Raw genomic sequence first — 24,793 nt, 5'->3', positions numbered from 1 at the left:
AAGTTAGTTCTTTTGCTTTGATTCAGATTCAGAGATGGCCTTGAATTTAGTTTAGGGAAGGGGTGGGGGTGTGTGTGACTGAGTGTGTGTGTGTGTGTGAGAGAGAGAGAGAGGGGGAGGGAGAGATGAGGAGGGAAGGTGAGGGTGGTGTGTGTGTGTGGGCGGAATTATCCCAAAACGTTGATTTTCATACTGGCAACCAATTATGTGATAAAAAAAACAAACTTACACCAGAGGGCGGGGACTCTTTGCGCGTGTTAAACCACAGTATAGAGAATGTTTTGCCTTCTTTTATCATAGCACACTCGAGCATATGTGATTCTCCATCAGGACGTATGTTTGTGTAAATCGGGGTTGGTTTATGTTCCATAGGAGGACGCGCCTGGCTGTTTCTATCCGTGGTGCGCTGCGTAAAGGCGCACCGGCGCACCGTGCTGGAACCTGATGCTCTGTATTTCCGTTCCAGCAATGTTATTCTGTTACAAAAAAAAAAAAAAAAAAAAAAAAGTGCAGCTATGTTGTGAAAAATAAGTCGCTGGATTTATTTCTTAACGTGTAACAAGTGCAGCTGCGAGATTTTTTTTGGATGAGGAGTGCCAAGAGTAAATTCCAGCACCTCGGACAGCGGCTAAAGCGAGCTGGTCACACTGTGTTTCCTCCTGAGGCCTTTGGTTCGCTCCAAGTTACTGTACACAGCTGTCACTTCTAATAAACAAACCATCATTTTGATCCCTTTAAATGCCAAGTCGTGTGAATAAAAAGTGATAAATGCGCTTAGCCTATACAATACAATATCTTTTATTAAGCGGGACATATAGGGATTCTTCTATTATTTCCACAATGTACATTTGGTGAGCAACGTCACTGAACATTAAATCAGTCAAAGCTACGCAGATTCCGAAATGTAGAACACACAATAATGTGAATATGTACTTTATAAATTATATAGTTATTCTTTAATAAAAGGGCTCTAAGTCGTCTCCGGTGGCTGAAATATGTCGCCTTTTTTTCTCTTTTTAATAAACTCGTCGGCGGCCTACATTTGGCTTATTTTCAATATGTTCAGCATCCAAACGCAACACCATTGACAGCACAAAACATAAAGTAAAAACTTCCATTCGTGCAAAAAAAATGCCTTGGGCGTGAAAGCACTTCTTCTCAGGTTGTCCATAATTCCATATACTTCACTTGGACGGAAACCATATATTCTTTAAGGCTATACAAACATAAAATAGAGCATAACACACTCGGCCTGTCCAGGACGTCAGTTCTTCCACTTCATCGTCTTCTGCCTTGTCCATTTTTTTGCCCATACACCCGTTTGTCTGTTGGCAAAGTTTTGTTTTCCAAGCAAGAAAAAAATCCACATTCCCGACAAGCACGCGCCACTGGGCCGATCAATAACTTGAATCATCCAGATTGCGTAAAAGTTGACTGATGGTTTTTGAATATATGAAACTCCAAGGAAACGTTCATATTTGACTAGATAGTGGACGAGTGTAGGTATACAGATATTCGTCGGCTTCCTTGGCTGACAGTTATTTAAGTTGAAAATAAATGGCATGTTTTTTTTGTGTTTTCTTTTTTGTTTTCCTCAACCTAAGCAGAGTCCCGTGCGACGTGGATCATCGCAGATTAGATTATAGAGGAAAGACTAGAAAGCCTGAGAAGGTGGAGTATTTCCATCCGCCCATTAAGGTGCCCCGTTCCAGCTTCAGATAGACGCGGTCCTCCCGTTCAACCATCAGCAGTACTCCGTTGCTGGCCGCCTCTCTCGTTACGTCCTGGTCACCGGCGAATGCTGATATAACGGGATAATCATTCTGCATCAGGTTCACCTGCAGGAGAGGGGAGAGTTTAGTCTCGTGTTTAGTCTCACCTCTCTCTCTGTGTGTGCACTGAAATGGCATCTATTAAATGCTGAACGCAGACCAAGTGTTTCATAAGTGCTCACCTGTATGGTTTGTCTGTTGTAGACCTTCACCACGTGAAAGCTGAAACTATATATCCCCCTCCTTGGAGCCTGGAAAACACTTGCTTTGAGATCGAAATGGTTGCCGATGTTCACTAAAACCTGTGACCAAGAGGGACGCAAAATGAGACAGCGCTTTATTTATTTCTCCCTCTCACATCTGCATGCTTCACTTAACACAACAGCTGGTTTTGTAGTAATGTATTGTTTGTCTCTGTCACGCACAGTGACTACAGAGAGGCGTATCAGTCATACTCTGGCTCTGCTATGCCAAATGTTGTAAGGCTGCACTTCAGTCGCAGTTTGGGATGCTTCCCAATTTGATGCGTATAACAGGCCGCTGTCCAAAGACCTCAGCCGTGACAAGTTAGTGGAACATCCGAGCAAAAGCAGCACAATGCACATGTCAGTTCGGCCGAGGCCTAAGACGCATATGTGACCAGTGATCCTGCGTGGATGGTTATTCGTTTTGGCAGCGCAGCTCTAAATCACGCCAATTACGCACAGCATTAAATGAGCCCCTGTCAAAGCAAAACAGCATCATGTTGTTTAGGTTAGAGATACTCAGGGCTCAGATCACACAGAGCGTGAGCAGTGATAGGAAATCGATGAAACATGACCTTAAACAAGTTCTGCTCGCCCACGGCAATTTCATGGTATGTATGGTGTAGGGAGAAAAGGGAGAGAAAATGGTAATGGAGCTGAGACTCTGGCCCATATCTGATTAATATTCGACTTCACTGTGCTGTGTTAGTGCTAAAAATCAGTGGATATCTGACCTGGTCAAAGTAGATGGTCATAGACGTGTTGCTCATCTCTGACGGCTCGTGGTTGGTTCCACGCACGGCGGAAAAAGCCACCTTTGCCCCAGCGGAGCGGACTGAAATGCCAAGCGAGGAGGTGACCGCTCCATCAGAAGAAGGGTTCGAGTCGCACACCACAAGACACTTCCCTTCGAGCACGATGGGCTCCGTGTCGTTCTGGCCGAGGCAGAAAGCCACGCCGCATCCCAAGAGGAGGACCAGTGCCAGCATGGCACAGGGTCCCGGGCAGCGCGCGGGCACCATGGTCGGATCGCTGATCCCGTGCACACTGATACAACCCGGCAGCCCCTTGGAGGTTTGTTAGTACTCGATCACCTGGTCCAGACTTACTCCCTTCTCTTCCCCTCTCTCTCTTCCTCTATCTGTGAAGCTCCCTCACTCTCTCAAACACCCTCTGACACACAGACGCACTCAGACTCTCTCCGGCTGTGACTCCCCTCCCTCCTGTGCGTCTTAGTTGATTTTGGGAGAGTATTCAGACAACTGTTGTTGTAAATCCTGATGATTTAAGAGACAAAATGAGAATGTTCACATCAGACAGCAGCAGGGAGAAAATGATAGAGTTTAGCTATTAAACTTGAGCATATCATGTGTGCGTAAAATGGCTATCGTGCGTAAAATGAAAGGCAGTGGCTGGCAGTAAATACCAAAATGTAAAAATCGCTTTGTTGATATTAGTAAACATTTTCTACCCCTCCCTTATTGAGCAAAACAACTAGTCGTGCTACTGCGGGTTGTTTCCTATAACTGTGCGCCACAGCACTTGGTAACAAATTAAAGTGTCCAATGAAAATCGTGTTACAGTTAAATGTTCTCCTCATTCTAATTGGAAATTATGGCGAAACAAGCACTTTGCATCCGTTTCTGTTTAGAAAAGAGGTAAATCACGACCTACCTGTGCAATCCATCCCGCTGGTATGCTCTCTGTCTCTCGCAGACTGTGAACTGAGCGCTCAGATCGCTGGTGCTAAAAAAGCAAGAGTCTCTGGGCTCCCTTTCGAGGGACAACTCACGCCCATTCTTTGTGTGTAGCCACTGCAACAAGACTCTTCAGAAGTATCCCGCAATTAAGAGCACATGCGTGGACTAATGGCTTTGTTTACATATTAATCAGTTCGATGTTGTGAGCTCAGGGGCCCCCCGGGACAGCAGAGATCACTTGCTCTCAATGTCTGTCATTTATATGCTGTGGGTTTCTCATGTCACTCCCTGATTAATCCGAAATGAAGGGGGTTGCAGCGGATAACCTTGCTGTTGTATGGTACATTCAGCATACATGTACATGTTACTAATTTGAGACTTAAACAAGCGTTTTTATGACTCCAATAAAGATACTTGTGCGCCATCCAGTGGCGGATTTGACTTTTGCAGAATGTGCTGCATCTGGTTCGGAGGAAAAATCAAAGCTTAGAGGTGATTAAAAAAACAATCTCGTGTGATATCCACCTTGCATGTTTTACTGCTTGGTGTGTTGTGACATCAGCAAATAATTTTACACGAAACTCACATTTAACAAACACCCAAAGAGCAAGTTGAAAGCAGATGACACTTCAGAAAATGCCCACTTCACAGAGAATGTCCTGCACCCCTCTCTGTGCCACCCCTTGGCCTTTCTTTTCAGTCCCTGACATGTCATCATCCTTTGAAAAACCGTGTAGAGGGTCCCTATCAGTGCTCCTTACCTCTCAAGAGTCAGAGAGTGGGCTTCATGAGTGGTGAACCCTCACGTTAGACCTTTAATGAGCTGTCATCTTCCGACCTAAAGATATGCTAACCGACTAGATTATGCATGGCATTCACATCTGCGAGAGGAGGCACTGTACGGCCTGTCTTCAGCTTCATCGGCTTAAGTAAATAATGGGAGGAAACGTCTGAATTTCCCTCACAATTCATCAAAACTGGAAGCTGAATTTTGAATGCATGCAAGCAAATGGACAGGCAGAAAGGACTAAACTAAATCTTTTACTTAAAGGTAAATGTCATTATGAATAAGCACTAAAAGCCGTAACGCAAACACAGAATGAGGCTTCCATAAATGCTTTGTCCTTGTACAATGATCTGCGACTCGCAGTGCACAGAGAGGACATTATTTTAGACTTAATCATGGCGACCCTTCCCCCCTTTCTCAGCCCCATTTGACAAACATTGCACTGTCAGAGCTGACTGACAAACCATGCGGAAGAGTGACATCAGGTATCCAAGAGCTACAACTGACCCCAGGCCTTCAGAAGGACACATAGCTACAGAAAACATCAAATGTCAAGTACGAGGGGACATGCAAGGGGAAGGGATGTGGCCTACATGGCGTTGCCGTACCAGGGGCTGCCGTTGCCCTAAAAGGGACTTCACTTCCATCAGGCAAGCTGATCGGCTAGACCGACAACAGTGTTATGGTTATTTTCCCTGACAGCTAGCAGAGCCTACTGGCTTCCAGGAACGGGAGGTCGATTATGTGATGGGTCTTAACGCGAGCCATCTGTTTTTGCAAAGAAAAGGACTTCAGTCTGGTTTGTTTTTCTGTACAAAGCACACGAGTATTTATATCAGCATGATTCCTTTCATGACTTTACGTTTTTTTGGTTAATGCAGAAGTCCTGTTACAACAGAGTCTGCACACCTATCACAGTTTGTCGTATAATTCTGTCACAAATACTATGCATAAAACATCCTAAAAATAAGAGGAGGCCCTCTGTGCGTGCTCACACCATCATATGCTTCACAGAGTTTCAAATACCCACTTTATAGCCGATATCTGTCCGTCCATCTGCCTGCCTGTCCATCTGTTTGTGTGCAGCCTGAAATGAATCTGTATCTTCATATCTGAAATGAGGTCAGACTCTCAAACGAGTTCATATGAGAGCTTTCTATCTCTCTCACACACACGCACACACACACACACACACACACACACACACACGCCGCAGCCCTGGAAGAAACCGCTGAGTGAATTTGGTTATGTCTGTCTTGTCTTACATCAGTAAGATGTGACCTCTATCTAAGCATGTGTGAGGAGACAAATAACATCAATCTTGCCTGTTACTCCCCTGCTAGTGCTGGGCTAACACCCTGACGAGGAGTTATATTGCTAACCCAGAGAAAGGTTACAGCAGGCGGTACTGTGCATGCTCGAGCTTACAGTAACTGGTTTTACTTTTGTGTATGAGTGTGTGTGTATGTGATGAAATTGTAGAGACCAGAATAGTTTTCTTCAGGGGATGAAAGAAGGTTGCTTTAAGGTAAACCATTGAATATAAGGAGTAAGACTTGAATAAAGGTACATTGTGATTATGGTTAATTCGACTTGAAATCTGATAAGGTAAATGCAATGTGTGTGTGTCTATATGTATCTACAAATCTTAACAATGTACACCAGTCGCATGGGAAACTGAAGTTTTGTTCTTATCTAAGTTAAAAAGAATGAAAGGTATCTTGATTAGTGACCATTTTGGAAACCCTCTTGTTACATATCCCAGCCAACATTTGTATGTGGGTACAAAATGGGCTGAAAAATGGGCCCTATATGGGATTGTCCATGGGTTCCACATTAACCCAATTGCCTACATGGATGGGTTTAGCCAGGTGGGCTCCACTACCGAGGTAGCAACTGTGGTGGGCCCAAAATGGACACCTTATATGGGGCTCTCTTGGGTAAACCCACCCATGTGGGCATTAGCATTGGGTCAATATGGAACCCATGGACAATCCCTTATAGGGCCCATTTTCAGCCCATTTCGTACCCACATGGGCCAGACATACAAATTTTGGCTGGGTTTAGTTGTGTTGTGTGGCAACAGGACAATGATGACAATTACTGAATCATTTTATTGTTAATATTTTTACATCTTTATTTCCCAGAATGTATCGTACAGCTGGCATCTACAATATCTTTAAACATTTGGCACTCACTACTCTAAGCTGCCAAAAACTACTATATGTGTACTATATTTGTTTATTTAATAGGAAAAAATATAAGTAAATTCTGGTACACAGAACAAAGAAATGCAGCAGCTGTAATGTGTATGGGGCTGAATTCATGATGAAACAACTAAAACAGCCTGTAGATAAAAGAGATGAACAGACTGTATGTGTCTCTATATGCACTCTGTCTCTGTGTGTACTCTGGCACACATGACTCAGAGCTTACAGAGACAAATGCAGCAGGTAATGAAGTGTATCTGATTGTGTTTGTGCGTGTGTGTGTGTGTGTGAGCACATGTAGCCTACATTGATGTTGGAAAGTAACCAAGTACATTTAAGCATATACTGTAGTTATGTAAAATGAAGAGATGCTTTACCACAACATGAAGTTGGATTGTCTAAATCAAGGGTCTTGAAGTTTGAATGCAGGACTATAATGGAGTATTTCTACATTGAAGTTTTACGACTTATATTTAAGTTAATAATCTGAATTATTCATCCACCACTGTTTGTGTGTAATTATATTAATTCACAGGAGGTTACATCATGTACTATGTTGCATGCATGTGTGGTTTCACCTTTATATGCACCTAAGTATCTGCTCAGTTAATGTAACCTGGACTCTCCATTAATGCGTTTTGTTAAAGGCATACTTCACCCACAAAATGAGCATCCATCCATCCATCTATTTTCATCCGCTTATCTGGGGCCAGGTCATGGGGACAGCAGGTCAAGCAAAGCACCCCAGACGTCCCTCTCCCCAGCAACTCTTTCCAGCTCCTCCTGGGGGACCCCAAGGCGTTCCCAGGCCAGATGAGATATGTAATCCCTCCAGCGTGTTCTGGGTCTGCCCTGGGGCCTCCTACCAGTGGGATGTGCCTGAAACACCTCCAGCAGGAGGCGCCCAGGAGGCATCCTGATCAGATGCCCGAACCACCTCAGCTGACCCCTTTTCACGCGAAGGAGCAGCGGCTCTACTCCGAGCTCCCTCTGTATGTCCGAGCTCCTTACCCTATCTCCTCTACCCTATTTTGAAGGCAAAGCTTTCAATTTACTGGTCCATCTATGTCCCAACCCTCACCTATGGTCATGAGGTGTGGGTAGTGACCGAAAGAATGAGATTGTGGATACAAGCGCCCAAAATGAGTTTCCAAAAGGATCATTTGTAGCCTGTATTAATAACTCGCTCTGTGTCGTGTTGAATTTGTGAAGAAAACCTGTTTTTTCTTGCATGCCTCCATGGTGAACGAAGAATCCAAAAAAATATGAAAGTTTTTGATAAACTGTAGAAAAAGGGGGCCGTATTTAACAACTAAATCAAAACATCTGTTTACCAAGTCTTACACAACTTGTGCAGTAGAACCCAAGTCTCATTTATTCAGTTGTATGCTCAGAACATCCCAAATACATGTGTTATTCCTAAAACCTTACTGTTTAACTCACTTCTGCAGAAGCAGTCTCACACACAGGCAAGTAGTGGCCTGGGCAGCTCTGTGAGATGCACTTACAGAGTTAAAGCGCATGTGCTTGCCAGATGACTTACTATGTAGGTGGGTGGGTTACTGAGGAGGAAGTTGGTATACTCTCCTATATACTCCAGTGGCTCAGTGGCTGATAGGTGGGTTTACTGCAAATGGTCAAAAAAGGAGGTGAGTCTACCTCATATACCTGTGTACGTATACCCTTCACTGCACCACTGCTGTGGAGCCATGCGATTAAAAACAAAGTTTCCTTCATGAATTCAATGTAATACGGAGTGAGTAATTGATATGCAAATGATTCGTTTGTGAGTTAAGTATTCCTTTAATACTCCCCCTATTAAAACGCTTGCATAATGTCTTCTGGGGCTCTGGAAGAGTTTGTCAAGTCTGAGAAAATAACCTTGATTCGGCCTGTGTCATATGAGTTATGTCAGCTTAGGCTCTGAGTCTACATGATTGATTGATTTTTATTTGTCATGAACACTGTGCCCAACTCTCGTGGGTTTACAAGACACCATTGCAATGACGTTGCAGTAACAATCTAAAGCGCATGTCATTTAACTCCTCAGTCCAGAAACAGAATACTCTGCCTTCTATCCCAGGCCTGGAGAAGATATTCAGCCACAAAAAAGTTCCCTTTCTACAACAAAACTCACATTTTTCATGATCATCCAACCAAAAGAAATCAACATAGATAAAAGTCATCTTACTGAGAAGTACATTCCTTATGTCTTCATGTACAGGACAGTAAAACAGGAAGTGAACCTCATTGTCATCTTCACCTAAATTACACAAAAAATAGATTCTGCAAATTTAAAATAGGAAGTTTGCAATAAAAACGGGGGTAAAAAGTTATAAGGGATTTTTTTCCACCAAGGCAGGGACTGTCTCATTATGGGCACATCAAGTTGCATTATGGGAAATGTAGGATCCACTGCTTAAAGAGGTTGACACATACTAGAAACTGAAATTTAACATATCTTCTACTATTGTTTTAAACAATTTGTTTTAAATTTGCCTCTTTTTAGTCCCTTATTTTATTCAACACCTTTAAAACCACAGCAACACTACAGAAACTGAACCGAGTTATTAAACCACAATCAAACAAATTATTTTTAATTTAATCAAAGAAAAAATGTGTACTTTAAAATATTACAGAATTTACAGTCTATGATTGAAATAAAAAGTTTACCTGCTTTTATTTTGAAGGGTAATGTCGCCACTTCCCACCGGAAGATTTATTTCTGCACGTGGAAGGAAGTTGACCGGACGTTACCATGGTGACAGAACCGAACGCGGACAGTTTAGAAACACAGTTTTTCTTTTACACGAAGTGGCGACAAAAAGGGAGACGCGCTATTTTTTAAAGCTAAGTTACGGAGTTTACGTAGTGACGGAAGTGTATTTCTTTGTTTTACTCCGCAGCCTGTACGCAAACTAAACGTTACACGGCTTCAACGTCCCTTCAAACATAAATTACCTTGTGTCTGACTCAGAGGGGTCAAGACCAGTGAAACAAATGTCGGCACCCAAAGCAGTCTCCTCCAGAGTACGGGCAGTGAGGACGACCAAAAGAGCTGACAAATCATCTCTGAACTTTGTGGAAAGGTAATCCATCAGAACATGCTCATATTTCCACCTGCGTGACATCAACACCTCAGACTGCCAGTGTTCACACACTGTGGCGAGTCAAGGCTTTATTGGCCCTGTAAGTAAAAGGATTTATAGACCGTGTTTGTTTGCGGCAAAACACAATAAAAGCACAGCAGAAATCAATACAGGTGGAAGACACCTCACATGTTCATATTAAGCAATCTGATTCTCTCCCCATTGAATGGAGGCAGTAAATACAGCAATGAAACACCAGTCAGCATACAACTGTTTGCCTCAGCACCACTGAGGCTTATGTGTGAACTGCAAAACAAGGGTGTAATGCTGTTAAAGCAGATAAATATTCATATTTAGCAGGGTTATTGTTTTACCATGCACACAAAGCACTTTTTAAATTTATTTTTTCTTTTAGAAACTGTGTCTCAAGACCTCATTATGCTCACATTACCCAATCCCTTTTTAAAAATTGCTCACAGTTTGCTGGAACATTATACCTAAAGCAATGCAAACACCTGACTAAACCACCCTAAAAATGCTTGACACGTTATCGTAAATATGTAGTTTAGATTAGGGATGTAAGTAACAATGAATTTGTTTTTTCTTTTCAGTAAAGAAAAAGTGAATTTTGCTTGTCCCAGTTTCCCTAAGCCAAAAGTGAAGTGTTCAGATTGCTTATTTTGTCCGACCAGCACTCTAAAACCAAGAGATATTCAGTTTGCTGTTACATAACAAAAAGCAAATCCTCATGTGTGAGAAGATAAAACCAGACAATATTTCGTATTTTTGTCTTATAATTGAGGTAAACTGTGAATAAAATATAAAACAATTTTACAGATTTCTTTCCCTGTTCATCCCCTAATTGATTAATCAGCCATTCGTTTCACAGCTAGCCTATTCAGCATGAGTGATGTGGATATAAGCCTATAGATAGTGTAAAAATACAATCTTTTCAAGCAATTATCTGTCCCTAAAAATTTTTTAAATCATAGGTGGCCTCAGTGGGAATTTTGGACTCAGTAGGCACTGGTTTAAAAGCCCACTGTGTAAGATTTGGGGGGATCTAGTGGCCTATAACAGTGTGGATTACAGATTGCAACCAGTTGAAACTTCTCCTGGTTAGATACTGACTATAGTTTTATTGTTCAGGAGGTTTATAGCGGGAGCTGAATTATCAGCAGAGGTCTCTTCCTCTCTGAAAAAAGCATACCTGGTGATTTAAAGTGGTTAAAACACTGAATAAAGCTGTTTTAGGTTACAAATCAGTGCCTCTCTTACGCTGTTCGGTTTGTCAGTTGGGCTGCTAGCTCAGCACCTGCTAATGTGCTCACCTCTTTTTCTCTGATAAATTAACATCCAGACGTTCAGGAGGTTTTTTCACAGGAGATGAATTATCAGCAGAGGTCTCTTCCTCTCCAACACAAATGGACCTGGTGATTTAAACCGGGAAAAACACAGAATAAAGCAGTTTTACATTTAAAAAAAAGTGTTTTTCAGACACTTCTTATCGCGAAGGGGCTGCCAACTGCAGTGGCTGATGCAGAAACATGAATATCTATCTGAAGCTAGTAGGGTTGCATGTTAATATTGGCACATATAAGTCGATATTGCATTAAAATGAAATATCGTGATCGGCAACGTGTTGATAATATCAGTATGTCATCAGTATCAGAATATCAGAATCTGCCAAAACGCTTTTTCTTATTTGGCATAATGAATGAATAATACATACAATCGAAAAGTATTGTATTTCATGTCTCCGTCTAATGTTGGGCCATCACGATAAGAGTATGCATGCATGATGTGATGTTAATTCCACTACATAAGAGACCTGATGATCAGTAACATTAGGCAGGGACAAAAGTGGATATATTGCAATTAGTATCGGTCACCAGTCGAATGAGTTGTTACATATCAGCATATCGGCAAAAAATCCAATATTGTGCATCCCTGAGAGCCAGTGTTTGGTTTGTCCATTCTGGGCTACTGTAGAAACATGGCAAACTTTGCAGACAAGGACGTGCTCCTTGTGCCGATATAAACGGCTCATTTTAAGGTAACAAAAACACAACAGTTCTTATTTTCATATATTCCTCTTAATCCTAGACTTTTAAGAAGACAAAATGTCGACTTTTATGTGACATTTTTCGGCAGTATTGTGGACATACTGTAACTTATGACTTGTGTTGGATGTCATCAACTCTGCCATCCATCCTTTCCCCTTTTCAAACTTTTAGAAATAAAACAGACTCAGACCAGTATCTCTGTATATGCTGACAGCTCCAAATGTCAATGAGAGGTTAACTAATTGAGTGATTTGAATTTTAAAGCTTGAATACAGGCTAAATATGTTTTATTCATGTTGTGTCTGGTTTCTGAAGTTGTTTCATGTGGTTTGTGTTTGATATGCAGTGGACTGTCAGTGATTGAGCAGGCAGGTGATATGAACACCAATATATTCCTTAATCAAGAGATTAAATTGAATGGAATCGGCATCTTTAAGCAGAACGGGTGCAACCGGGCAAACTGGATCGATATATCTCCATGACAGATATGGACAGCATCTTTTCACAACTTTTTTCAGCTTTTTTTGTGTGTACCTAAATACTTCACTTAATAGTTGAGAATGGGTCTGCCTCACACTATCTGAGCAAATGTGTCAGAACGACTGTGTGTCTTTCAGGATGTAACACCTTCTGCTGCTGTTTTGTGGTCTAAGTGTATTTGAATGTTGTTGTTTGTTTTAATACCAAATCTACTTAATGAGAACACCAACGCAGGTCATTTTATTTTGTTGCCAGAAGTGTGTGGTTGGATTGCCAAGAAGCCTGTCGAGAGCACATTTGTCTCATGCACCAGTGCCTCTAAAGAACTGTGTGCTGAACAACAGGTGGCATGGAAACACTGGTGTCGCTTCCTTGTAGTGATGTCTAATTACCTTTTTTCCTGTAGACTGCCATCTCACATCCTGATTAAGATTCTGTCATACCTGGATGCCTCCGCTCTTCATACTGTCAGCCACGTCAATAAGCTCTTCTATCAGCTCGCCAATGATCAGTAAGTATCAGCCAGATCTTGTTAATGCAGCACGGGCAGTACGTTAAATACATGAGTGTTTCAGGGATCCAACCTAAAAGTAGGTAAAAAGAGCTTACAAGTCAGGGGATTTATCTACACTTCACTGCAGAAAAATCTCTTTCTTGTCAAGTTTTTATGTCTTATTTACTTGAGTCAAATAAAAAATCTTCTGGTGCTGTAAAAAAAATAATATTATCATAGATTATTTTGCTGTGAGGGTCCAAGGACAGAGGGATGTCGTATGCTGTAAAGCCCTCTGAAGCAAATTGTAATCTGTGATATTGGGCTTTATTGAACTGAATTATTTTGACAATTATTTTCTCAATTAATTGTTTGATCTAAAATAGTAAAAACTGCTCATTATAGTTTCCCAGACTCCAAGGTGATCAACAAACCAAACCTCAAAATATTCATATTTTAGAAGCTGAAAGCAGTGAATAGTTTTGCATTTTTGTTTAAATCACGACTTGAGTGATTAATTGGTTCTCAGAATTGTTGATTTTATTTTCCTCAGCTAATCATTTCAGCTCTGGTGGAGTAACACTTATTCATCCTGTCTTCAGTAAAGATCCAAATGTTTCAAGTATTTGTGAAAACAAGTTTCATTTATTTTAATTTTAGTTTTAGGCCTCCACTATTCTTATTTATCTCAAGAGAAAGACAAATTTCTTTTGAAAATTATTGAAAAAAGTCTACTGAAAATAATTTGGAAAAATAATACCAAATGTCCTTTTTTGACATTTAAAGCTTTTGTTTTAAAATGAAGGTTTTAATGGTCTGTTGTCATATTTTATGACGTTACCACCCTAAAAAAAAAAAAAAAAATCCTCAAACAGAATGCTCAATTTCAATAAAGTGATTCAGCAGATTAAATGAATAAGTCTTTTCTTTATATAAATCAGCTTCCTTTAATGAATAAATGTAATTTATGGTGCTGTTAGATTGTTGTTAGACCACCCTTTTAATACAGGTGCATGCCCCGCTGTGTGTGCAGCCAGTTGGAGAGCAAACCATTTTGAAACTGTTTTTGAAAGGTGAAACATCAACAAAAAATGGATTGAAGCAGAATATTTAATTAGATAAAAGCATGCTGTGAATTCTGGGAATGATTACATCAATCTTTTTTCAATTATTTTTCTACTTTTGGACTTTACAGCACTCAGAAGTCTCAAAACAATTCTACGCAGCCACCACTGGAATCTAATTCTACTAATAGCATAATACCAGTAATAATAGTGAAGCTTAATCTTTTTTTCTGCAACTGTGCAGCTGTGCAGCATTCAAATGTTGATTTAGAATTCAAATGTCAACGTTATGAATGATGCATCGAAGATACAAACTGTTCAGTTCAGCCTTAAAAAATACTCTCTGCATCGCCAGATGAGTTCACTTCTTTTAATGGATAGTTTTGGATTCAGTTTCAACAGCAGTGACTGGGTTAGATGGAGTGTTTTTTGCAACGTGACAGCTCTTTTGTCGACAAGCAGTATGGCAACCTCATTGTCCTTCACCACAAATGGCTCACTTAAAGGCGTCCAACATGAACTGACTTGTTAGAAAATAATATAGAAACTAGAATCTATATATATAATATAAACTGTACAGAGACTTGTTTTTGGGAGGCAGTTTTCATGTCCGCTTAAATTCGGAAAACTGGACACGACATCCCATAAGGAAGAGTGTGATTAGGTATTAGTAACACTGATTGCTGTGTTGCTTCACTCCACAATGTTGTACTTTTTGCTACTACATATCAGGCAGTATCAAAACTAGTGGTTGTCGTAAACTGTCATGAGTAATGATTCTTAACAACGGAGACGAACGTTCAAACGTCCTGACAGGTTGTAATTTGTGCAGCTTGCAGAAAACACTATAATTCACTATGATGGAAAACAGTGTAAAGCAAACTGAAACTAGTGATAAAAAGCAAACTGACTGTAAGAAAACTGCTGCTTTTTCTAAGAATATCTGCGTTTATGGCTCGTAAAACATATAAAGTCACATAGAAGCTTCCACGAAACCTAAAGACTGGCAAGCTTTATCAGAACATATCCACCTTATTCCTGAGGGCACTACTGTAGAAATGATTATAGGCGTAACTTCCAGTGAGATAGTGGAAGTAGCAGTAAGCTAGTTAGTCCAATAGACTGTCTGTGGTTAGTCCCAGTGGCTACTCTTGGTGGCTAACGGCTAATGCTGATTTTTTTGGAAAGTAATTTGCCATCAGTTTAGCAAATACTGATTTATTTTTTAGCAAAGATTTAACTAATGTTGAAATGTCTTTGCAGAGCTTTAGTACCTGTTGCACTGTCCGTGTCTGTAACGACTAACAACCAGTCTCAACTAAATCTTTGTCTTCAGCAACTGTGTGTTGAACATGTAACCAGAACAAAAAGGGACTGTTCCTGTTGCCAAAGGTACCACTGATATGAGAAATAAAACCACAAGAGTTTCACGAGACATAGCGAAAAAGTATTAAATCAGACTTTGCAGAGGAGAATGACACCTAGACTGACAGGTCCGTCACTCATCATCACTACATGATATCCGTGTCTTTCCCCGTCTGACATTAGGGCTGAGAATGTGTTACTGATTTACCGTACTTCCTTTATATCATATAAAAAATGAATGGTAAAAGTTGTTTCTTTTACCTGTTTACTGCTAAATTCAGCTTCATGTTTCACTCAGAACAGTTTTTAATAAATCAGAAGTTAAAAAAACGTGTAAACTGCATCGTTAACGTAGACGAGCGGAGGATTAGCTGGGAAACATCACATTTGTTCACTTAACATGGAGCTACAGTTAATACTGAATTATGTTAAATGTTTGCCGAATGTGTTAGTATGTCTTAATAAGTCATCAGAAATCATAAATCATCTTTAGAAGGAGCAGATGTTTACCTTAAGCTAGCTCAGGACATGTTAAAGTTAATTTGCTAGCGTGCTAACAATGCTTTGAGATGGCTGTCAGAGGTGGCAGAGGTATGATCACATAATCCTGTTTGAGCTATAACAGGTAGTGTGTTCCACGTTTTATTTCCCAGCTGCTCTTGAAAAGAAGAATAGAGTACTGTAAACAAACTGTTACCACTAGACATTGCCGATTTCGGTTCAACGCCGGAACTTACTCCCATAATTCACGCAAGGTATAATGGGGGCGAGGAATAAGGAGGGTACATTCAAGGACAAATCAGTTGCATTTTCTGTTGTCTTAGAATGAAAGACCTGTCACAAATTAGCACATCAGACATATTGACACCATTTAATCATTTTCTTATTACTCACAGCAACCTCTCACCTCTCTGTACCATCCATGCAGTGCTCTGTGGAAGAAGATACACATGGCAGAGTTCGGCAAGCGCAGAAAGTGGAAATCGAAGTGCACGGACGAGCTGCTGCTGAAGATGGCCACAGTGGAGGTGCAGGATCGGGCTGCAGGCTACTGGAAGTGGCTGCACTTCAGGACTGTAGCCGCGTGTGACATGGACAAGTGGAAAAGACATCTTGGACTCATCAGCCGTCACACTGGGCTGCCCGGCCAAACAGAGCGGGTCCTCAGGTAAGAGACAGAGAGAGGCAGAAACTGCTCTTGAAAGGCACTTAGATGAAGTACCTGGGGTGTATGATTTGTTTAATGTACCGGACACTTGATTTCACTCTGCATACACTTGAGTAGCCCGGCAAGTGTTGTTTGTAAGTAGTGCTTACCGGGTTTTTTTTTCAAGCATTTGAACCCCTTAAGGTGAGAAAAAAAGGTCTCATTATTTCTCTGGTAATCCTTATGTCAGTTAGTTTTATATTTTACAGTTTGCTGCTTTACTTTATTTCCACCAAAAGGTGTGTTTATCATAGTTTGTATACCGCGCCTTAATCTGCCATCTGTTTGGTATGTCTAGCTGTTTTAACAATGGGAAGCAGCTCTGCGAGGTATCATGGGAACCCCTGCCCTGTTTGTGGTTAGCAAACACTAAAACTTTAGAGATCCACCCGAGTCGCTGTCAAGAAAGTTCAAGGGTAGAGACTAGAGGACAGTTCAAGCCGCCGGCTATCAAAAACAAAGCGTGGTTTGTTTTTCATATCGCACTTAATGACACTTTCTTATTAAAGGTGAGAAAGGAGGTCTCTGTCTGAGCGAGATGCCTGCTCAGGGGGATGCCAGCACGCAGGGGAAAGCTCCCTCATCGCCTCCACCGCGGTTTCTGCTGTGTTTTTATAACCTCTGATTAGAGGCTGTGCAGCACTCAATTTTGAGTTCTGTGGCAGTCGCTGTGGTACAGAGGGGAAGTAGAAATAATTGTGTTCCTCGCAGAGGCTGCCTGAATTGTTGAAATAAATTACTTAGCCCCCCAACTCCTCTTCCACAACATACCCACACCCACACACTCATGCACACACACCTTCCCCCTTCCTCCCGCCTCCCACCAGCTCAGACAATTCCCTGTGGGGGGTTTGTCTGTTAGAGACTCTGAGGAGCATGCGATTTACCTTGGTAATAATCATTTCACAAGACATCACACACACAGACAATGCAGAGCGAAATCCCCTGGGTCATCTGGGGCCTCCTGGGCTGCTCCAGTTTTTAGCTTTGTTCCTCCACTTAATTGATATTGGATGGTGCCTCAGCGAGACACCGGCTGCATCACAGTAGGGGCAGCCCTGAATCACAGTTTAGACAGAATTGGATCAAGAGATTTATCACAACAGCTGCGGTTTCATTTCATTCGTTGCATATCATTTCATTAGCAAGAGCAGCTTAACTGGAGTCATACTACTCCCTACTGCTGTCAAAAGAAACGTTACAGCCATTAAACTCATAGTTGGGCTGATTTAAAGAGCATGAGTCGACACTGCCCAATTATTTGCGTCATGTTGACTTAAAATAAATGTTTGAAGGTTGATTTCTGTCTTCATGTAGCTATCAGGGAATACTAAGTGACTTATCTCCCTGTTTATAAAGTAGGAAGCTTCTTAATTTCAGCTTCCCGCCACACCACTGCACACAAACAAATGTACAGGCTTTTATCGCCAAATATCTGTCATGTCTTTCGTGCTATAATTCTGCCTCTTATTCTAGGAACTTGCACGTCACCTGGGAGCTAACGGTCTCCGATAAGTCAGGCCGTGAGGTCACATTCGAGCCGAGCTGGTCCCACTTCTGCGAGACTTCTGTGACTGTGTGCTGGAGCGGAGGAGGCTGCTTGCCCAGCTACCAGCAGATTTCCACCCTTCAACTCCACGGCGTCAGGAGGATAGACCTCGACTGCCCCGGTTTGAAGAAGTGAGACAGCCGGCGTCCATCTCCGCTCTTTCCTTATGTCTCTGTTTCCTCTTTTCTCTCACTGAAGCCTGTTGTTTTCTTTGCTCGCTCTGTCAGCCCTGGCTGGAGGTCCCTCATGTCGACGTTAGACATGCGGGCTCTAACTGAAAGTGCGCAGGTCATTGGCCAGGACCGAGTGGTTGAATTGAAGCTGCTGCAGACAGGTGTAATTATCGGTGTGTGGAAGGTAATTACTTAACAGGCGGCCATTTTTAGCTTATTATTAGCTTTACTAGCTGAAAAATAAAAGACGAGAATTTTCAAGCATTTCAAGTGATTGCTCTCTTCGCAGGACCAGTGCTCTGTTGCCTTTGTCATGCTCACCCTCCACTTCCACAAGCTGCTGGAAAGAAGCACCCAGGGGTCTTCTGTTGGGTAGGCTGCACTTGAACAGGCACCTTTTTATTCACATGCTTACGTGGCGTGCAGTGTATCACCATCAGATGGTTAGGGCTCAGATTCGGGCGATGCGATTCATTTGATGCCCCTGATGTGACCCATCTATGATGCGCAGCAGGGTGAGATTTGAAGCGTCAGCAGCATCACTGGCGCCTGTATATCACCAGCACAGAGGGTGATGTGACTGCACCACATTTTTGTGTATAAAATGTTCTCCTTGTCATGTGTCAGGACCAGATACGGGTTTTTTATCCATTGCCATGAGGACACAGTGCAGGTGTTAACTGCAGGTAATTGAATTCACTCATTAGCAGAGCTTAAAACAGAGAGAGTGTAATTAAATTTGCTTCTGTAGTGTTGAGTTTGAATTAAAATGATTCGTTCACAATTATGTAAAGCCACTGGGCTAGATCAGTGGTTGCTAATACAGGGTTTAGGAACATTCAAAGGGCCTTGGACAAAAATGAAGGGTTAACACAGTCAAATATTTAACAAAACAATCCGTACTTTTTCTAATTTTCCTTCTTGTAAATCACTGAATATTGTCACTCCGTAGGCCTCTCAAATCCTGAGAAGAGGGGTCACAAGTTATTTTATGGGGTCATGAGCCACGAATGTTGTGTGTACACATTTTACTTTCCATGCATCTGGAAAATCAAAAAAAAGTTATTTAGTATTGGAGTTGCTGTATAGTCTTGGAGGTGCTTCACTCATCATCTGAGAGGAGAGCAGGCCTACACAGCACCGTTGAGTCTGCTCCACCTTTTGTGAGCCTCGGACTTCAGCAGAGTGTGTAGACAGCCCCCTCTCCTGGTTTCTTGTGAGAACACAGTGTTTTCAGCACACCATGATTACAGTCCACAAATTAATAACCCCCCAAAATGCCTTCTTAATGAAATTCCTTTCTCTCAATGCTCTCCTCTCTCAGCGCAGCCTTAGTTTCATTTACCTTTTTTATTTTCTTGTTTCCTCCTCCAGCCCCTATGTGGAGCCAATGGATAAACCCCCTCTTGATGACATAGACCCTGAATACGGTCTCCATGGTTACCAGCTACACATCGTCCTCCACGACGCCGTATGCGAGATCATGTCCGGAAGCTTCTCCCAGCTCTTCTGCCGGAGAAGTAATTTATTTATAGTCATTTTCACAAAGTCACACAGCCTGCTGTACTGCAGAGGTCATTTTAAAAACTCCAGTCTTTTTAATTGGAGGAGGTGTGATTCACATGATCGTTAACCTTAAAATGTAAAGTGTCAAGAATTGATTTGCTTAGTCTTTTTTCTCATACTGCATATTTGTAGTTTTCCTTACGACTGTGAAATATGTACGTTTTCACAATCAGAAATACTTTATTTATCCCTGAGGGAAGGTATGATTCATCACAGTTGCTCAGATGTAAAGAATAGAGAATTAGAAGAAGTATAAGATTATGAAATGAACCAATGTAAATATAAAGCAATAAGATAAAATAAAATAGAAATTAAATGTGCATTAAAATAAAAATAAATGTGCATTATGCTACCCTGTTTAACACTAGTACTTAAGATATAAGAAATTAAAATAAAATAAATATTGCCACTGTGCTGAGGCTGTAAATGAAAATTTAACTACAATATATACATCAGTAGAATAAAACAACAATAGAATTAGAGTAAACATAATAAATACGTAGTTACGTGCATATGTTAAATGAATATACACATTCAAGAGGTGAAACATATTGCACAGTTGAATAATTGCACAGAATATTGCAGCAGATAATAATGAATTATAAATGCAAAAGGTTAAAAAAGTCCAAATGTCATGTTTTACATTTCTATATACAAATACACAAACTGCACAGCAGGTCATACACACAAGACTAATACACACAGTATTTTATACCACATATTTTTACATACTTTTTTAATTCTCAAAATATTTAGCCTTTTATTTTTCTATTTCCAATTCTTATTTTTCTCTTATTTTAGATATTTTTTATTGCACACTAGCTTTTTAGCACAGTCTCAAGAGTTTACCTGCATTTTTGCAAATATTGTATGAACAATAATTGTAAAAGCACTTTACTAGCCATATTCACTCAGAAATTGCTTGCATTCAAAGATAATTATATTGCTTGTAGATTGAAATCCAAGTAACATTATAATGTTTTCAATCATCTTATGTGATAAGCATTAGATCTGCAACTATTAATCGATTAGTTGTCAACTGTTTAATTAATCCAAACTAATTTGACAATTGATTTGTTGGTTTGAGCAATTTTTTAGAGACAAAAATTCAAATTTTTTTTGATTCTTTTTACTTCTGTATGACAGTAAACAGAATATCTTTGAGTGAGGATGTCATTTTGGGCTTAGGGAAACACTGATTGACATTTTCTTTACCATTTTCTGACATTTTATAGACCAAACAACTAACTACCATGTTTTTAAAATGACTAAATGCTTTATTTTCATGCTTTTAGCCTTAACTAATCAAGTAATCTAACTCTAGTGTGAAGACGTACTTGTCGTGTGTTGTTGTCTCTGACCAGCTCACATCCATGACGGCCTAATCCAGCTGACTGCCATTAGCGGGACAAGCCTGTCCCAGCACACACCTTTGTCTGGCAACATCAAGCTTTCCTGGAGGTGTGAGGCCCTGCAGGGCGCAGTGGAGGTACAACATGTGCTGCTGGCTACTCACACACTCACTATTTTTTGTAAGAGCAAAGAAAAGCATGGCCGTAACATCTTAAGTAGGTTGTGGACAAGTGGTCAAAAGTGCAGAAAAACAGGGACCACCTGTTAAGAAGTTAATTTTAGAATCTCTCCCTCTTATCTCAGGACGAAGGAGAATACAGTTGTTATCTCTCCTTTTCTCATGAATTTGGACAGTTCTGACTTTTTCCAGAAGTATCCATACTTCCATGCAAACAAACAGGTCTTGACATTTGTTTATGTCTCTACTCTTTACCAGAACTGCTGCATCATGAGTCTCACTCTGCTGGACGAATTCAAGAAACCCTTCTGGTGTGTCGGCTCTCCTGTTTCCATGGAGCCAGAGGAGAGACCTGTCTCCTATGACTATGATGGTGAGCACTTCCTGATCCACTATCAGGACTCAGACGGTCAGGTTAAGATGAAACTCGTTTGGATGAAGGAACAGAAGCAGTGTGTCCTCATCAGTTTAGTCGTGTGTTTGACTGTCGGCAAAGTCAACAAGCATTTTGGTCGAGATTACTGAACCCGCAGTATTTCTGGGACACACTCTGAGTTTTTAATTTTTTAAGTTGGGTGCTATGATTTTTTGAACATTTCAGTTAAACCATATTATATCTGTATGAGACACTGATACTATATAATATCACAGCACCTTGTTTTTAAGGACAAAAGAGTGTCCATCCATTTGGATTATTTGAAGCTTTTAGTGTTAAATAATAGGTTTAAACTTAATTAATACTTTTAAATAGCAATTTATTCAGTGATTTTTTTTGTATCTGCAGAAAATGTCACAGTTAAAAAACCCATTTGCACCATTAACAGTACTTTTTCATTATATTGTCTTTAAATGCTGAATAAACAAATACATTTTTAAATGGATTTCTGAAATAATTCCGCTTTTTGAAGTTTTATTTACCGGCAATTTGTAGTTCCAATTTACAAATGTGTTCTCCTGCTATACTTAACACCATCATATTCCCACAATGAATGATGACAATGACAAATACGGCTGTTTCTTATTTGAATTTGAGCGATAAGGAACGCTACACGCCTGACTACGTCTCGACTCCGCCATTGTTTCTACCCACAAGTCAAGCTAGCGCAAATAACCAGATGTGGGTTTTCCCTATCATCATGTTATATTTATCTTAAAAAAATAATTTGCATGCCCTTATTGTCAGTTTTCCTGATGGTATTAATAATGGGATCAGATATCAATGTTTTTCAAGGTATTGTGAACACAACTCTGAACAGTAGTTACTGTAGCACATTCAAAACAGACACCTACTCTGTTGGATTTTGTCAGAAACATACTCCTGCAGATGTGGATCTTTATCACGATGATGAGTAGACCCTCTTTACCCCTCGTAGCATTCACATTGAATATGTGATCCATTCTCTACTCTATATTTAAACAGAAACCTCAGAGGTGATCTGAGTCATTGCGGTCTTTTCACCCAGTGTTATACTGTAGTACACCACGCCACTATGACAATTAGTGACTCAGAAATTGTTTTTACATACACTCTAAGAGGATATTCAAGGATCACATCATCTAATTGCCCCTTTACATTGAGTCTCTTTGTATATAGAAACATTGTGAGCATGTTGGAGGAAAATACAACACCTTGAAGAGACTCTGTAGTATCTTTGTCATCCTCCCTCATAGCTGCTTTCATCACTGAGCAGATCCCTTTTAACTTAAAGTATCCAATACTGATATATTCATTATTCATTATTCATGTATTTGGTATCATTTCCTTCCCTTCCTCTCTCTGGATAGATCTGCCTTTGCCAAGACCAGTGTGTCCTCAAGATTTTTAATCCTTAAATTAAAACTTTTAACTCCTACGTATTCAAATTTTTTAGATAGTCACAAAATGAGGACATGCCTTACATGTATAAATGGAATGAAAGTTTTGCTTCTTTTGTGTGATTCATGCAAATTTTGTTTCCTCTTACCGTGGCATTTCTACCTGAACGCCCACATTACCTCAATTGCATTGTCAGCTGTGATGCAATCACTTTAAGATGAAAATTGAGTTTAATGTCCACACCCTGGGCAAGTCTGGCAACAGCGATAGAATTAGTGTGGGAGCAATTGTTGGAAACAGTTGCTGTGCGCTGCCGATGGGCCAGCACTGCTGATGGCAATAAAATATCTCTGGGTAATAGGATTTCAGAGGCTTCCCTTCCTTTTTCTCTGTGAGGGTCATCATCACCTTGAAAAGATGCTTATTTTTCCAAACACATCACCAACTGCATTGGCACTAGATCCAAAATAGTTGGGGGAAATGAGCCAGAGGGAAAAAGAGGGGCAACAGTATATGTGATGAATTGTTTTTGTAGCTTCACAATTGAATTGAGACAAAAACTGTGACGGGGGGAGAGACACTGCCTGAATCATAAGGACTCCATGTGTTGTCATGTTTGTAACATTTAACAGGCCGTATGCTCTCCAGCTCCGTCCATGTCAGGGCTGTTTAATGGCCAAATGGCTGTTATGGCAACATGGATGAAAGTCATATAGCAGTACATGGGATTGTCGTCTTGGACCCTGAAAGCACTGACAAATTACATGAAATTGGCCATTACCAGAAAAGAATGATGTGCACCATGTATGACTTTCAGGTTACATGTGTGTTACAACACATTTCCATCAAAGTGACCTTCACACTACTGTTTGCTGTCACATCTGCTATTGCAAACTGCCAATCCTTCATTCTTCATTTTATTAGAAAAACCAGGAGCCAAGGGTATTGTGGGCCAGTTAATGGACTCGCAGGAACATAAAGCCACTTATCCAAACGTTTGAGTGTGAGTAATGGCTAAACAAAGACTATGGATTCGGGGGGCAAGGACCATGAAGCCTTGACTGAAAGCACTGTATATTCTGTCTCTGCTGTTGCAGAGAGAATTAAGTCAGTGATCCTACAGTTATTTTTCTATAAGGAATTATAATTAGAAATGCAAAAATCAATGCAAACATACATTGATTTGAATATAGTTTAATATAGGTAGTTCTCCAGTAGATGGCTCTCTTTAGTAAACAATGGGAGAGTCCATAAACAGCAGTGGTTTACATTTTCTCCATCCTTTCAGCAGCCCGAGCATAATCATAGAGAAACATACACATAAATGATTAGCAGTGTTTTTATTAATACCACAATACCAGTGTCTTCTCTGTGGATTATTTCTGCACTGTGCAAGAAATGTGTCACACTCGCTTTCTCTTCCTCATGTTGCTTTCCCTCTTTCGTTTCCTGCTCTTGTGTAAAGTAATTGCAGGCCTGTATGTTAATCAAAACTTAAAAGACTTTAACAGCAAATAACGATTTGGAAGGAATCCACTGCCAAACCACTGAATGGGTAAATTTAGTGACATAAAGCTTCATTAAACTCATCTTTCTTAGTTTCCTCACAGGCTAATCTTGGAAGAAAATTGCTTCCATTTTTAGCCTTTAATTCTCTCCCTCGTGAGTGACCAGCTGGGT

General features: G+C 40.6%; 2 protein-coding genes across 4 annotated transcripts; one reads left to right on the top strand and one right to left on the bottom strand.

Moving 5' to 3' along the window:
* Positions 1–782: 782 nt before the first annotated feature.
* cbln2b (cerebellin 2b precursor) lies at positions 783–3,924 on the bottom strand. Its single transcript, XM_050056712.1, has 4 exons — positions 3,692–3,924; positions 2,752–3,294; positions 1,955–2,074; positions 783–1,838 (listed from the first exon to the last, which is right to left on the bottom strand). The coding sequence occupies exons 2-4, from the start codon at positions 3,037–3,039 to the stop codon at positions 1,641–1,643; spliced, it is 606 nt and encodes a 201-aa protein (XP_049912669.1). The 5' UTR covers positions 3,040–3,294; positions 3,692–3,924; the 3' UTR covers positions 783–1,640.
* A 5,549-nt stretch (positions 3,925–9,473) lies between these two features.
* On the top strand, positions 9,474–22,153 carry fbxo15 (F-box protein 15). Of its 3 annotated transcripts, none has more exons than XM_050056811.1 (9): positions 9,474–9,803; positions 12,756–12,860; positions 16,200–16,439; positions 17,955–18,158; positions 18,255–18,384; positions 18,490–18,572; positions 19,575–19,720; positions 21,131–21,255; positions 21,556–22,153. In XM_050056811.1, the coding sequence occupies exons 1-9, from the start codon at positions 9,715–9,717 to the stop codon at positions 21,820–21,822; spliced, it is 1,389 nt and encodes a 462-aa protein (XP_049912768.1). In that variant the 5' UTR covers positions 9,474–9,714; the 3' UTR covers positions 21,823–22,153. The 3 variants fall into 3 exon arrangements, with proteins under 3 accessions (XP_049912768.1, XP_049912769.1, XP_049912770.1); XM_050056813.1 differs by having other exon boundaries at positions 9,778–9,803; positions 16,168–16,439; XM_050056812.1 differs by lacking the exons at positions 18,255–18,384; positions 18,490–18,572.
* Positions 22,154–24,793: the final 2,640 nt, after the last annotated feature.

Source organism: Epinephelus moara, chromosome 11, assembly GCF_006386435.1.
Source record: "Epinephelus moara isolate mb chromosome 11, YSFRI_EMoa_1.0, whole genome shotgun sequence".
Lineage (NCBI taxonomy): Eukaryota > Metazoa > Chordata > Actinopteri > Perciformes > Serranidae > Epinephelus > Epinephelus moara.
The sequence above is the reverse complement of the archived record's forward strand: the minus strand, read 5'-3'. Positions and strand labels throughout refer to the sequence as shown.